Source organism: Macrobrachium nipponense, chromosome 21, assembly GCF_015104395.2.
Source record: "Macrobrachium nipponense isolate FS-2020 chromosome 21, ASM1510439v2, whole genome shotgun sequence".
Classification (NCBI taxonomy): Eukaryota; Metazoa; Arthropoda; class Malacostraca; order Decapoda; family Palaemonidae; genus Macrobrachium; species Macrobrachium nipponense.
Window position 1 is genome coordinate 36,627,798 of NC_087212.1, and position 17,649 is coordinate 36,645,446.

The window sequence follows — 17,649 nt, forward strand, 5'->3', positions numbered from 1 at the left end:
CGAATATGGCAGGCATTTATCATTCTCACTTCTCATTCTCTAAGAAGCTAAGGATAGAGGACAGTCAACGTGTATTTTTCTCCTTCGACTGTTTCCTGTCATTGTTATTGTTAACGACATTTGTCGCAGCTATCAAGATAAGATAAAGTTTCATTTTATAGTGAAGGACTGTTTCTCTAGTAATGATGCCACTATATATATATTATATAATTATATATATATATATATATATACTATATATATATATATATATATATATATATATATATATATATATATATATATATATATATATATATATATATATATATCACACTCCCACGTCTCTCTCTCTTTCAGCAGGCATTACGACGCTTCCAGAATAGAAAGACCTTTCACGTCCAATAATTCTTCCAGTCACAACATTCTTCGTATGTGAATGGAGTCAAGGCGAAAGAGATACAAAAACAAAACTAACACCGGCTTTTACACTGCAAAGCTCCCGCTGTCTGTTTGCTTTACCTAATCCATGTCATTCCACTATCAATTCAGGAAGCAGAATTTTCAGTCCTCCTCTCATCCTACAAACAACTGTCTTATTCATTTCCAAATGATTGTGGCAATCAACCACTTCCCTTCTTCCACCATTCATATCAACTTTCACCGCTACACCTTCCTTTATTCCCTTTACCCTCTCAAATTTAGTCTCAACTTTCTCCTCTTGCAAATACTTTCAAATCCCTTTCACAGGTTTCATTACCCCCAACTAATACTAAAACCATCTGCAAACGTCAACCACTCATCACTCCACTCACTCCTCTCTCAGATTCTCTCATTACTCGTAAAAGATATCGCCTCGCCAGGCAGACAAAATACACCTCGTACCAACATGTAATTAATAGCTATGGTAGTCAAATAATAACTGTGACAGTGGCTTTACGTCTTTTCCTGAATTCATCCATTTTAGCGAAAAATTATATATATATATATATATATATCTATATATATATATATATATATATTGTATAGTATGTAGTATGTATGTATGTATGTATGTAAGTATATGAATGCCAAATTAATTTGCAAAACCCTTAAAACTCTATATCCAGGGGCCTCTGTTTAGTACAGATTTAAAGACATTTCCTTAAAGTGTATGCTACATTTCACGCGGCCATACATAGAACGCACGACGTTCCAGACATATGGCGTATGAAAAAAAAAAATCATCACTAAATAACTTGTCGTAAATACATAAAGATAACTGATCTATTAACCGCGTAACATGGATGAACAGCTCACGGAAAACAGGCTTCAAAAGCGCAACGTACACCAGAACCACAACAACAAAAATCTTAATCACGATGGTTTCCATTATAATAGCAACAATACCAAGCGTAAAAAAAAAAAGGCTACATACAAAACAAATTCTTGCAATTTCCGCCCCCATGCCCGAAACGACGCTGATTCGAGAGAATGATGTGTATTTTAAACTCTTACGTCACCGACGAGCAGGGACGGGGGACGGGGATTATGGAAGAAACGTTCAGGGGCCTGGGGACGGGGGAAGGGGCAACTTCGAAAGGAAGCCGGGCAATGCATTCCGACAATTCCATTCTTAGTGGCACTCAAGTTTTTTGGGAGGAGGAAAAGGGGGAGGGGGGAGCTCCGGACGTTCACTTGGGAGGGAGGGGAGGGAGGGAAGGAGGGAGGGAGGGAGGAGGGGCAGTGGTAGAGGGATGGCTTCTGGTCGGGGCGTAGAGAGATTTTTAAGGGCCAATGCTAATCATTCAAATAGCTTTTTTTCCTCTCTCTCTCTCTCTCTCTCTGCTGCAATATGTGCTAATAGGAACTATAGAGGAGGAGAGGAGAGAGAGAGGAGAGAGAGAGAGGAAGGAGGGATCCTTAGGAGAGAGAGAGAGAGAGACGAGAGAGAGAAGAGAGAGAGAGAGAGAGAGAGAGAAATATTAAGGCAAAGTGAAAGTGGGGGAGAAAAAATGGGGAGTCAGGACACAAAGGATTAAAACAATAGACTCTCCTCATCTCTCTCTCCCGCTCTCGTATGGGAAAATGACGTTGCAAGATCAAAAATCTGAAGCACAAAAAGAACCAACTCGTGTGTGTGTGTGTGTGTGTGTGTGTGTGTGTGTGTGTGTGTGTGTGTGTGTGTGTGTGAGCGCAATCTATAAACCTTCCTGAGTATGATATAACTACCTAGAAAATAATATAAATCATCCATGAAATTAAAGTTTCAAACAAATTCAGGGGTGCTGACAAAAACATTTCCAAAGACCTGCAACTAATATTAAAAATGAGAGAGAGAGAGAGAGAGAGAGAGAGAGAGAGAGAGAGAGAGAGAGAGAGAATACCTATTGACAACTGGATATTCAAACAATTCTACGGTCTTGGGGGAATTATCTCAACGTCTTTTTTCCTTGAAGGAAAAGATTTTAAACAATTTCACTATTAATCCTTTTAGAGATGATGATGAAGACAGAGAGATAGAAAGAGAGAGAAATAAAGTAAAAATCTTCATGTCCATTTTACAATGGTTATTCTACATGTAAGTATTCTGAAAATATATACAGCGTCCACAGAAAAAAAAATAATACAATTGTTACCACAACGTCAAACCGACATAGCCGCACCCTACTCCAAAGAGGGAGAGACATTATTCATGTATTGGGAAAAAAAATTAAATTGAACCATATATTCAACATGTTTCAAGATAGATGCAGTATCTATCTATCTAGCTATTCATTTATATAAACCAGTGGCGTACATTGGTTGCTAAACATCCACATTCGATTACTTGTAAAATAATGGGACGAAGGATCCTTTCAAGTTCCTTCTTAAAACATATAAGGAGAAACGAGGTGGAGAAGGACCCACGATTCATGGGGAGGAGGAGGAGGAGGAGGAGGAGGAGGAGGAGGAGGAGGAGGAGGAGGAGGAGGAGGAGGAGGGAGGAGGAGGAGGAGGCGAGTAACACAAGCGATAACAAAACTGGAGGAAGAGCCAGAGGGGTAAGGAAAAATCCATGTACTACAGAGAGAGAGAGAGAGAGAGAGAGAGAGAGAGAGGGGGGTTATTTCTAATATGTGGAAAACGGATATGCAATATCAACGACATGAGTAATAATCTGAAGAAAGCAACAGCTCCCCGAAAAATTAAGGAAAATGTGAAAATGAAAGAACATAAAAAAATAATAATAATAATTTTTATGACGTGACGTGACTCCAAAGGAAGGGGACATCCTGTCGTAGAGTAAGAAGTATTGCTGAAAAAAAGGGGGGGGGGGATAAATTCCATCCAAAGATAACCACAACGACTATATATAGTACAATATCCAAGGTGGTTCAACTGAATAAATATTCACAATTCAAAAGGAAGATGGGGGGATAAATTCAATCCAAAAATAACCACAAAGACCATAGTAGAATATCCAAGGTGGTTCAACAGAATAAATATTTAAGATTCAAACTGAATTACAATACACATACAAATAAAATAATTGAATATAGAGCAATATACAATATAAAATATAATGAATCATAAAAATACAACAACCCTTCAAAATAGTCTAAACTTTAAAAAATCCATAAGAATAAGAATAAGAGCGAGAGAGAGAGAGAGAGAGAGAGACTTGCTATCAACGGAAGACGGATATTCCAATTAAAAAAATAAGATGCATACAGCAATGAGTCCAACACTCGGACGAAATCTGAAGAAACAAGGAGAGAGAGAGAGAGAGAGAGAGAGAGAGAGAGAGAGAGAGAGAGAGAGCACAGCCCAGGGAACGCCTACTCTCCTGTCCCTCTTTTTCTTTCATTACCCCCAGGGTGCCTTAAAGAACGCCGTGCTTCGGGACAGCACAGCGATACCTGGGAGTTTTATAGTCACCTTCCTCTGGCCTCTGAACATCTTCCTCGTCTCCTCACTGAGAAACAAGTTCACCTCGTCTAGTCTTCTCACCCACTTATGAAAATGATGCCTACCTGGTATCGTCTCGCATAAAATGAGAAGGGTATACTCAATGGAGAAATGATGAACTTTGAATAGTTCACTATGGAACCACGGTTCAATGACCTTGTAAGGAACAGCATTATATTGAGTACATTAAGCACAATTACAAGATAAATATACAGTGTAAGTGTATGTAGGCTATATAGGTATATATATTACATTAACAGAAATTAAGAAATAAGAACCGGGTAATGTGTGACAAACGAAGAATACGTTTAAGCGATTATATATATATATATATATATATATATAATATATATATATATATAGATATATATATATAATATATATATATATAAGCATGATGGGCTATGGTGTATGCTAACAAGATTATTACATGGCTGACAACCGTAAAATTAATTCCCTAATGTTTGTTTGTATGGTGTTGTTACGTTGCATGGAACCAGTGGTCATTCAGCAACGGGACCAACTGCTTTACGTGACTTCCGAATCTCGTCGAGAGTGAACTTCTATCACCAGAAATACACATATCTCACACCTCAATGGAATGCCCAAGAATCGAACTCGCGGCCACCGAGGTGGTAGGCCAAGACCATACCGATCACGCCACTGAGGCGCTGAGATTTGAAACAATCTATTGCATTTAATGGTATTCCCAAAACTTCTTGCTCCCAGCTACTGTATAAAATGTTATCACCTCTCCATTTTCAGCGATAGGCCACATCGCATCAACAATTTTTTCGAGAACCTACACTTTGCATTTGGATTTGCCAGAAGACCTCTATAGTCAGGAAGCCCTTCTTCAGAAGTCATAAGTAGATTCCTATCAGAGGACCTCCCTACACACGAAGCCCTTCTTCAGATGTCATGGGTAGTTTCCTATTGGAAGATTTCCACTGTTGGGAAGCCCTTCTTCAGTCCTAGGTAGATTCCTTTCAGATTTCCCTCGTCAGGAAGCTCTTCTTCAGAAGTAATTGGTAGATCGTATCAGAAGATCTCCCTAGTCAGAAAGACTTCAGAAGTCATGGGTAGATTCCTATCTGAAGATTTCCCTCGTCAGGAAGCCCTTCTTCAGGAGTCATTAGATTCCTATTAGATTTCCATTGTCAGGAAGCCTCCCTCGTCGGGAAACCCATCTCCAGAAGTCATAGGTAGATTCCTATCAGATCTCCCTTTTCAGAAGTTATACGTAAATCTCTATCACAAGATTTCTCTTGTCAGGAAGCCCTTTTTCAGTTGTCATTGATACATTCCTATCACATCTCTCTTCAGAAATCCCTTCTTAAGAAGTCATGGGTAGATCCCTATCAGATCTCCCTCGTCAGGAAGCCCTTCAGAGGTCATGGGTAGATTCTTATCGTAAGTTCTCCATCGTCAGGAAACCTATCTTCAGAAGTCATGGGTAGATTCCAATCAGATCTCCCACATCAGGAGAAGCCCTTATTCAGAATCCATAGTTAGATCCCTATCAGAAGATCTCTCTCGTCAGGAAGCCCTTCTTCAGAAGTTATGGGTAAATTTCTATCAGATTTCCCTCGTCAGTAAGCATTTCTTTAGAAGTCACGGGTAGATTCCTATCAGATGTCCCTAGTCAGGAAGCCCTTCTTCAAAAGTCATAGGTAAATTCCTATCAGAAGCCCTTCTTCAGAAACCATAAACAGATTCCCATCAGAATATTTCCCTCGTCAGGAAGCCCTTCTTCAGAAGTCATGGGTTGATTCTTTTCAGAAGATCCCCTTGCCAGGAAGCCCTTCTTCAAAAATCAAAGGTAAATTCTAATCAGAATTTTTCCATCGTCAGGTAGCCCTTCTTCAGAAGTCATGGCTAGATTCCTATAAGAAAATTCCCCTTATCAAGAAGCCATCTGCAGAAGTCATGGGTCGATTCCTATAAGATCTCCCTCGTCAGGAAGCTTTCTTCATAGCCCATGAGAGATTCCTATCAGATGATCTCCCTCGTCAGGAAGCCCTTCATCAGAAGTCATAGGTTGATTCCTATCAGATCTCCCTCGCCACGAAGCCCTTCTTCAGAAGTGATAGGTAGATTCCTAGCAGACGATATTCCTCGTCAGGAAGCCCTTCTTCAGAAGTCATAGGTAGATTCCTGTCAGATCTCCCTCGTCAGAAAGCCTTTCTTCATACATCATTGGTCGATTCCTGTCTGAAGATCTCCTTCATCAGAAAGCCCTCAAAATGCATAGGAAGACTCCTTGTCGTCTCACTTCCTACTAAAGGTAGCTACCAACACAGCCAGATGACGTGCTAGTACTTCGTCATTTCCTTGATGGTAACTGTTACAGGATGCGCAGTAATAGTTCTGGTGCTACCTAGCGAAGCGGAACGAGAGAGAGAGAGAGAGAGAGAGAGAGAGAGAGAGAGAGAGAGAGAGAGAGAGAGAGAGAGAGAGAGACTAAATCTAGTGTAGGTCATTGCAGTGCTAATCCTACTTTATTAACAAGGTCAATAAATAATAATGACAAATGACAATATGTAGAAAGTATCAACAATACCTGAAGAACACGTGATAAATTACTGATGCACTTACAAATAACGTTAAATCACATTTTAACGAACTAGGTGTAGTCTTGAAAAATATCCCCCAATGTTTCGAAAAAACATCATTTTCATCCTTATGATATTCATATCAATTAGAATGCAACTTATGAGTGTATTTTCTTCTCTTTATTGAATTAGCCACGGCAATGACGCTGTTCCCCACCTAAGTTCTAATGATGTCATTTTCGATTTTCTGTCCTCGAAATTATACAAATTATATCATACAAAATGGAAAACAGGGGAATGATTAATATTCCAAACTTGACAAAGCATAATAATAGAATCAAGAATTTAGGCCAATGACCAAGCGCCGGGACATTTGAGGTCAATCACCTCTAAAAGGGCAAATGAGAGGAAAGATTTCTAAAGGTGTATGAGGAAGAAAACCTTGCAGTTGCACTACGAATCAACTGTTAGGAGAGGGTGGAAAGTAAGATGGAAGAAAGAAAATATGAAAGCAAGTGCAGTAAAGGGAATTAAAACGGTTGCAGCTAGGGGCCGAAGGGACGCTACAAAGAACGTTCAGTAATGTCTACAGTGCACTGCATGAGGTGTACTGACAGCACGAACCTCCAATGGATTGAAAACGCATAAGACACCTAACCAAGACCGTTAATATCCAGGGAGTAACTGTGAGGAGTGATTTGACGGGTGGGTGCTTGGCGGCCGTCTTAGTGAAGAAGGGCTCACTCCATTAAACTAGGTTAAGGGAATCCCATACATATATTGCCCTTTAATTACCATAACACATGAATGAGGTATGAAGAACAAAACAAATTTTCATTTCATTTAAAAAATTAGTTTGTAAATATGGGGCAACGTTTTGGAAAGGTTAATGTACCGGTTAAGTGCGTACAAGGGTACAATTGAACTACAGCCAAAAATATATTATATATATAATATATAGTATATATATATATACGTGTATATATATATATATATATATATATATATATATATATATATATATATATATATATACACACACACACACACAAATATATATATATATATATACACACATATATATATAAACACACACACATATATATATATATATATATATATATATATATATATATATATATATACATATATAATATATAAATACAAGTTTACCACAAGACAATAAAATATGCTTTGGCTAGTATCACAATCTAGAGTTATACGAAAATAGATGTGATAATACGCCAATTACCTGTGCTTGCATCAAGCTACAACTCAATCGGGGGCAAACTCACCTCGATCTGTCGTGAGGGTCAAAGGTAGCCGCCATCTTCGCCATACAATAATCTCACAGCGTCGAAAATGATAATCCTTTCCGCCAATAGCGTCTTCGCAGATTAAAAATAAATAAAACACTGCACTTCAAATCTTCCAGAGTTTATTTCCCACAACAACAAAAAAAAGAAAGAAAAAAAAAGGGGGTTCCCTCACCACATCCTTGCGACACTTCAGCAAAAAACAGCTGTCTATTTCAATTTGCACTTTTGTAACAAACTAAATATAAACCACTTCACTATAACACAGACTCCGAAGGACACACTTCACACTTCAGCAAGGTCATGGCGCGTCCCTCACTGAAAAGAAGAGAGAAAAAATTAAATACATACAAATTAAAAAGTACCTTAGATACGGACGGAAATGAGAGAGAGAGAGAGAGAGAGAGAGAGAGAGAGAGAGAGAGAGAGAGAGAGAGAGAGAGAGAGAATTGAATCCCACTTCAGCGATTTCCTGAATGTAAAAAGAAAAAGAGAAAAAAAAAGGAACAAATGCCGGGAGGATTGAAAATTAGGTTTATATATACAATACAAATCCACAGAGAGAGAGAGAGAGAGAGAGAGAGAGAGAGAGAGAGAGAGAGAGAGAGAGAGAGAGAGAGAGAGAGAGAGAGAGCAGGGGCCCGACGAATGATCCCGCCCGAGGGGTAGTGATTATCTACAGGTAAATTCTCTCTCTCTCTCTTCCAAGAAATTATAAGTTTAAAATGATACAGCTAAAATTACGTAATACAATAAAAAAAAGCATTAAAATTTAAAATTAAACCTTTTATTTTAAGTTTAACAAGTAAAATAACACATCGTATGTAGGAATATAACAGCAAACAGCCAGCGTAAAATGTCTCATTATCAGGGCTGTCAAAATGCACCAAAGAATAAAAATTAAAAAAGGACTCCTAAAAAAAAAACAAAAAAAAAAAAAAAAAAAAAAAAGTCTATTCTTAATTTTAATTCTTTGTATTCTTACAGCCCTGATAATGAGACATGTAGTCTCTCAAGTTTGGCCATATTGCCCTGGGTGTTTGTTGTTTTATTCCTGATATGTATGCATATTTATATATATAACCATACACGAGTATGATAGAACCTTCCATTTCCAACATGTCTTTACGAAGGAGGTTGGTTAGACCCATGCCAAGTAATATAATAATAATAATAATAATAATAATAATAATAATAATAATAATAATAATAATAACCGTAATATCGTCAAGTCAGAGGTGTAGACTACGCCAAAGAATGACAAAGTGACAGCTAACGTCTTAAACTTGATTTATGAGCTTTCTTTCTATTCAATATATATATATATATATATATATATATATTATATATATATATATATATATATATATATATATTTCATGAATACTGGAACTTCATAATGTTCTTCATCAGCAAAAATCCCAAGATCCCAGCTATCGTGGAGTTTTTCATTCTAGTCGATTTTAAACGTTGGCATTTCAACATACAATTCAAGTGAACTTTTTTTTTCGTAAGTAACAATATTAAATAAGATTTACATTTCTACGTATTAGATTCTGAAACTTCAGACTTTTGGGCGGTCTAGCCTCTGAAACTTCTTATGATATCATGAAGAATTTGATTTCAAGAACTCTGAAATCAACTTGCGTTAAGAAATAATGAAGCAGCGCACTGTGGTTTTTCTTTTGTTTCAAAATCATTAAATGCATCTTGTAGTTCTCCTCCCATGCAATGAGAACATCGCTGCTAAACAATGAACGGAGAGAGAGAGAGAGAGAGAGAATCTTAATGGGGAGAACCCAGCAAACTCCATTAATGAAAACATGAATGCCAGTATGTAACTGGTTCGTCTGAATGGCGAGGTCGCGTGGAGTGCGGGAATATGGTTGGGAGAGGGGGGAGGGGAGTAGGGAGGGGGTTAGGACAGAAACCATGAGGGAAGGAGAGAGGAAAGGCCAGATAAGGTACCAGAGGTCCCTGAATTGATATGACGAGAAGAAAACCATCAATGAATTTCACTTTCCTCACGGCAACGAGCTTCGTGATTCTTATACAGCAAAAATAAGAAATTAATAAGATGGGAAATATATATATATATATATATATATATATATATATATATATATATATATATATATATATATATATATATATACGTATAATACAAAGGATACATGGATCGTTTAAGAGAAGTGCTGATAATCCGTCATAGAAAAAGAGAAAATAAAAGGAGAATTACTGGAAAATCCAAATCTTCGCTAATACCAGCGATAACCTGATAATATTGTGGCAATTAACGACTAAATGATCAGACTGTGATGAAGTAATAGGCCAACGGCCAACATAAGCGGCGGATCACTTTGAATCAAAGCGCTAGACCATTTGTTCCTATTGTTTACGACCCACACACGACAAACGTTTGAGCAAAGGCACGTTTCCCGAGCAAGCAGAATATTTTTATAATAGAAAAGGTTAAGAGAATGAAAGAATTATGGCGTAAGGTAACACTAACGGCGAAATGATGGTTCACAACGGTTTACGGTATTTTGCGTGAACGGAGGAAAAGGAGGCGGCAGAATGTTTACAAATGAAAAGAGCACACAAGCTACTGAAAACAACTGAGCTCTGAGCTTTTGTCAAGTGTGAATGAGGACAAACTGAATATCTAACAAGCGCCGGAGCACATGGGGATGTCAACTGAATAAAATATGTCAAAGGCTCTCGTATGCTGATAAGCCTTCAGTGTGCACGGAGCTCCCGAGTAATCTAGTCCGAGTACGTTGTCATATTAGAAGGAATTCAGGTTTATCAAACACGCCACTGTTTTCATCAAGAAACACAATCAATGGCTTCACTCATTCCCGATCAAAACACCCACATTTTATAACTACAGACAGACCCTCATCCTTAATTTCCTCACAAATTTGTTACTCCATTAAAATCTTCCAGAGGTATCCGTATGGTGGCAAATCATACAAAACAAAAATATTCTGGATGCATACAAAACCCTCTCACGCCCCGGGATAATACATAATCGTGACGTGACAGCCAATAATGGGATAAGCCAGTCATTGCAAGCGCTTTTTCCTGTTGGCATACCTACTTCTCAACAGGAGCTTGTGTCGTAGACATCTGACTACCTGGTGATTTCTATAAAAATGCGTGGACTACCTTATTTTTCCCTTTAAAAAATTCCCACATTTTTACTTGGCCTACGTTCATACTCGAAGTGATGATTCGTGAATGAACCACAGTGCAGGAAACTTCCATAACATGAGTCGTTCCTTAACCTAATTTAAATGCCCATCGTAAATATGCTGAATCACGTACTCATGGCCGCTATTCACCTTGATCTTGCACAACCCTTAAGCGCTTCCTGGACAATACCACATTTTTGGAATTGGAATTTGAATATATAATTGGGTCAAAGGCCAAGCGCTGGAACCTATGAGGTCAATTAGCGATAAAAGGGAATTGAGAGTAAAGATTAAAAGGTGTAACGAGGAAAACCTCGCAGCTGCGCTATGAAACAACTGTAGGAGAGTGGAAAGTCAGACACAAGAAGCAAATATAAACGGTGGCACAGTAAAAGGTATGAAAGGGGTTGTAGCAACGGGAAGGAAAGACGCTGCAAAGAACCCAAGTAATGCCTACAGTGCGCCATGTAAGGTGCATAACTACGCTATCCACCTACGGGAATTAACGCCCTTTTCTTCCACAGGTCTGCTTCAACTCCATATCCATGACCAAACCATCTCAAAACACTTACGCTACAACCAACACTCTTGCTAACCGCGTTACCGCTTCTGCCTATCTCCACATTTAATTTCCCACTCTTTTAATTATTCTTTAAACCCTATGTTCGAAGTACATTTCAACAGCTTCGTCCTCCTTTCATTCGGATACAACAAAAACATAGGTGACACAGTGCAATATTCCACTATTTGTAGAATTTGTTCATATGGCCTCGTCTCTCATCAACAAGATAAAAGTGATCCTGTCGCTTATGAAATGCTTGAGAAAAGAGCAACATCATTGTTATGCTTTTATACCGTAAATAGTCATTGTAGCTGGTGTTCAACTGTATACAAAAGCTTATGGTTCTATTGGGTTCATTTCTATGCCCACACAATATTTGCAAAGCGAATATACAAGATCATTCACTCAACTATTAAATTTCTTAATTGTTTTAATTTCTTTATGTATAAATTCTTACTCGTGTCTCCTCCCCCCACTTAATAATGTGCCTGATCGCACGAGTGCTTACAAATTGACTTCTCGTGGTAGACCTTTGGAATGTTAATCTGGCAACCAAATAGTCCAAGGTTATGGCGATTACTTTTACACCTTTAATGTAAGAACTTAGAATACACACACACACACACACACAGATCGGACGCACATTGCTATAATCAGATTAGACATATCACATGCTTATATAAATTTAAAAACTTTCCTGGCTTTAGCTGGAATCACACTCCTTGGTGTAAAAGAATTAATGAGAATTTGTTGGTGAACTAACACTTCAAAGCGCCCGGGGAATTTTAGTAAATGCAACTAAATCCTCCATGGTTATCTTACTCAAGCTCTTTTATCTGCTACAAAAGAGAGATTTCATTTGCAAGAGACCATTCTCTTTAGCGGTTTGATTCTTTAGGATATACCGGCGCGGGTCTCAAATATCTCTACGGAAATTGAATTGAATATAACATTTAAGACAAAACGTTGGGACTTATAAGACCATTCAGCGCTGAAAGAAAATAATGATGAAATAATTGTCGAGTGAAGAAAGTGGGATAGAAGACAGAGAATATGAACGAGGGTGTAGCAAAAGAAATGAAAGGGGTTGCAAGTAGGGGCCGAACGGACGCTGCATTAACATTACGAGAGCAATTTCTACAGGAATCTCTACGGAAAAGAAACTCCCGTCACGCATCTTCAGAAAGAATTAATTCAACTAATTCTTACAAAATGATACAGAATCGTTTAAAATACATACATTACATTAAATACGGAAGCAACTCTGTTTAGGATGTTAAATGTTAATCTGACGTAAGGCACCAGAGGAGATGAAGGACACCACAGAACAAAGCAGAGGGCATATAAATGATATTAATAGTACCATTGCTTCTTCACTAATAGTAGCCATAGAGGATTCTGCCAATCAATTTCCAGTGCGTTCCATTTTCAAAGTGATATAATAACCCAGGTAAGGTATCTTGGCAATTTACATAGAGGTGAAGAAGAAAGGATGCAAAACATTTCTTGAACATGTCAAATCTTTGTGGCAATTTTTTCAAACATCAAAGAATGTTGAAATCTACTACAGCTACAGTACATTACAAAAAACCTATTCGTAGTCATAATGTGTAACAAAGAATGTAAGTGCATGTTGTGACCACCAATCTACAACACAGGAGCTACGCCTCTCCAGTTTATCTTGTTAAAACCCTGCTGATCCAAACTGCTCTGGATCTGAAAATGATCTCCCTCTACGGTATGACGGTATGAGAAATTTAATTAACTAATTTCATGTACTGTAATATAAAACCTAAGCAAGTTTTCTTCAAATGTTGGAAGGAACGATCATCAACTTTTTTCAGCTAAGACTACTTCAGTATTACCACAAAAAATACATTTCAAACGAAATGACTTCAGTAAAATTTGAACACTAAATGCTATAAACAAGGACCCAAGAGCAGAAAGTTGTTTGGAAACATTGAAAAATTGGGGACAAATGGAAGCTTCGTTTATGTAGGATGAAAATTTTTCCTTAGAGGACGCCAAATGAGCAAGTGTTGTAATCAGAACTGTCTAATGATTCAGCTGACCTAATAATGACTATCTTTAACATAAGCAGTGAATATTAACTTTACAACCACTCTTGCTTCCACGAAATATCTAACTACATGAGTTTAACATCTTTTTCTACATATGAAGTTACAACTTGAATATTCTACAAGGTATCAATGATTTCTTTTAAAAAAACGCATCCCTCAACAATCCTTTAAAATATAATGAACCATTACTTAATTCTACCAAACAAACACAAAACATTCCGTTCCTTTATAACAATCAAAGCAACATGCAAAACACGACAGCTCTTTGCCCATGACTAACATACTGTACTGAGAAACGTGGTGTAACATCCTCTTGTGAGTAGTATTAAACATTTGCAATTCAAAAACAAAAAAACAAAAATAATTCGAATAGCGCAAGAGGTCTTTAGCATAGTTATGTCCCTACCATGTAACAAACATTCTTTCTAAATTATACAAAAAAACTATCACTATGCACTGTAGACAATCTCTTCTTTTGTTTCTTCCTGTCGCAGGGATACTGTACTTTTTTTGTACTCTACTCCATAGATATATTTTTTTAAATATACAGAACAAATAACAAATTAAAAGCCCACACCTATATCAAATGTAATAACAAACCCTACTTGTAATCACCATTGTATCGTACCCGATACCAATGGGAAAGTGAGCAGAATCAAATGCGATAGCAACGCAGACAAAATGCTAGTCCTATCTCCAAAAACTCTGGAAAAAGAAGTAACAAGTATACAGGATAATATGCACTGTACTAACTCCTAAATTTAACCCAACTAGGAATCATGCCCTATACAGAACACTGCAGATGGACTCGAGATTTTCTGCAATGTACTTTTAGCCTACAACTCCATTCATTTATACATTTCACTTTTCACAAACTTCTTTGAACACTTTCTACCTTGCTATTCAAATCCTCTAACTTTCCCCTGCTCCATTCTCACTTATGAACTTCCCTCGTGAAAGCAACATGAGAATCTATAAACTAATTCATAAACCTACGAACAGCTCTCCACCTCCATTAAACTGTTATCGAATACAATTCAATACTTATGAAAAAACCAACTAGGAAGATCCACTGCAACAATAATTAATAAATAAATAAAAAGGCTAAAAATTTTCTCATGATGTCAACAAAAACCTCTATGATTCCATACAAATGTCAGTCTGGCTTCGTGTCAGAGAAAACAAGATAAGAAGTATTTACCATAAGGCAAGTACGGAAGTATCATTCCAAAAAAAGGAAATGATGGAAATGATAATGCCACATAACTGTGAACTTTGAGAAGGAGTAGGATCCAGTAACAGGGAAGATACAAAAGGTGCTGAGGCGATCTCAGTAAGTGTATCAAATGTAACATATGGTATCACAAGGGATGCTCAGGATTGCGACCAGATACTTGGAGTTAAAAGACTTTTGATCCCGAAATGTATAAGAAAAACAAATGGTGTAAGCGAGGGAGATGGAGTATTATGACTGACTTTAATTTAAATTGGTGTTGCAATGTAACTGACGGTGTTAGTAAGTAGATTTTATAAAAACAAACTTTTTTCAAGAAACACTCGCCTATACATTACATATTTTATAATACATACCTTCACACCACACATACCATACAGATAAAATCTGATGAAAGACATGCAAAAAATTCAATGTGTATCTTCCAGGAATTATGAATACTTAAAAATGTCATTTGGATTACATAGATCCTTTCTGACAACTCGGAAAATAGGGTAATTCCCTTCATCACTGGGAGTGGAAGGACAGGTCTCAGGAGGGGGGACAAGCTAAAACATGAAGCAGGTATTGAGATGGAAGTGCAGTAAATATATAGCAAGTGTCCTATTAGAAAAGAACAAAATCTTATGATCATACATAAAGCCTCCTCTAATACTCCATGCAGCAGACAACATGGGTGCTGACTGATAAAATGGAGATGATTTTGAAAAGGTATGCCAAGAGGAATGCTATGATTAACAGCTATTACAAAATGAAGAACAGTATGAGGAACCAGGAAATCATGAAAAATTATGCAGAATAAGTTCTAAATGAGATGAGAATCTAAGAAGAAATTGTAAGAGAAGAAACAAGGGCGAGAATTAATTTCATATTTTAACATCTTAAATGGAAAATCTGAGGTAAAAACAATATGGAAAATGAGGTTGATGGTGAAACTACTAAGGTTAAACAACTCATAAAATCTAAAACCCATTATTAACTATATACCAGTAAATTAGTGTACTACTTAAACATCCCCATAATAATGATGCTCTTGTTCTCATCAACAATATTATCATAACCACTGCTACATATACAGTACCACTGACATCTTTGATATTCCCCAAATAATGACATTTGATCATTATTATGTGCCATATGCAACAATTCAATAATTTTTCCAACCTAACATTTCCTACTTCTTTGCAACGTAAACCTGGTAAAAATTGTCTCTAAATAAATTAACTAAAAACTGAAAACTAATGCACAGCTTGCCAAACTCACAATATTTACACAAAGGATTCAACAGTTTGTCAATGGCACATAAATTTCTACAAAATATTTGGATGAACTTCACAAATGACCAAACATGTAGGTAAAAAATAGTTTTAATGGACTAAAAAGCTATTACAACTTAATGTAACAAATATGAAAAAGCAGCAAAACCTGAAACTGTGCAAAAATGTCTACAAATATAACTCCATGTATGATACAATAGGTTCCATACAGTATCCCATACTACTTTATGAAAATTTCATCTTAGAAAGGCAGGCAGACCAAAACATGAACCATCCTAAGCATCTTTGCATATTTTTTCTACTAATGCATGCATTTTTTTTTTTTATCATCAACATAGTCACAAAATCTCAGCATTCACTCAGCAGCATGCTCCCATTCTATTTTATGAAAAACTTTGCACTCTCTTGGCACCGAATTCAGATGCAAAATAAATATCGCAATCAAAATTTTGTTGCTGTATTTCAAGAAGTATTTCTGCATCTTCTTACTTAAATGAGCAGTCCCATAATCATATAAAAATTTGAAACAAACAAGCACTGCACAGTTTAAGAAAAATATTGATGGCTATTACATCCACATCCAAACATTACTCAATACCCAATAAGGAATTTCAGAAGTGATCAAATACGAATATCTACAAGAATAGTTTTCAATTTCCTCATGAATAACTTGGGGCTGCTATTGGTCAATACTACCCTTATCAAAACTTAGTGAATTGCCATAATAAACTAATAAAACTGATATCAAGAGAGGCAATAAAATCTTATGTCCAATGAAAGCCTTACCAAGTACATAAATTGGCAATAAAATCTTATGTCCAATGAAAGCCTTACCAAGTACATAAATTATCTTGTTAATTAAATAAATTTTTTGTTGTATAAAGTAGTGCATATTCATTGCACGCTAGAATAATGTTCTGAAGAATTAAAATATTCACTGAATTACTTGCAAAGACCTTAATATTGGTTTTACCAACTTTGAATATGTTATTGCATACCACCCAGAGACAAAAGAGGACCCCACTGTACTTCCTAAGCAAAAATAGTACTGAACTTAAGCAATATGTACTGCAAGCCCCCATACAGTATTACTGTAGCATTTTAACAAGATCACTCATTCACGTGTTTGCTACTTGCATTGCACCTCTTAATAATTTCAATTCTAAACAGATGTTTACCTTTCAAAATGATTCTCTCTCTTTTTCCTTCAAATTTTACATTGTCCTCTACCAACATAAAATTCAAAATAATAAATAACATAAGGCCCCCAGTTTCAACTCCTCTCTGGGAATGGGCAGATTAAAAAATCCACTGTCTCTTCTAAACTAAGAGGTGAATTACATATATATCTGATAGACAACTAAGGTGGTCACAACCAGATTTAAACAGAGCAATTTTATTCAAAAATACTTGCTTTCAGTTTAAAGACTAATACCTTCTACCACTTTTCTTGAATATATTAGCCACATTAAAAAGAATGAAAAAATTCCATATACTAGTACTCTAATCCCATCAAAC

At 36.7% G+C, this 17,649-nt stretch overlaps 1 protein-coding gene across 2 annotated transcripts in view; it reads right to left on the reverse strand.

The window, feature by feature from the left end:
• Window positions 1-17,649, reverse strand: part of LOC135197934 (adapter molecule Crk-like) — a 140,085-nt gene that overhangs the window by 119,452 nt on the left and 2,984 nt on the right. For both annotated transcript variants that reach the window (XM_064225206.1, XM_064225203.1), the window contains exon 2: window positions 7,760-8,098. Coding sequence is in view for 1 of the 2 variants with exons in the window: in XM_064225203.1 (XP_064081273.1) it covers window positions 7,760-7,803 (44 nt within the window). In the remaining variant the exon portion in view is untranslated. The remainder of the gene's footprint in view (window positions 1-7,759; window positions 8,099-17,649) is intronic.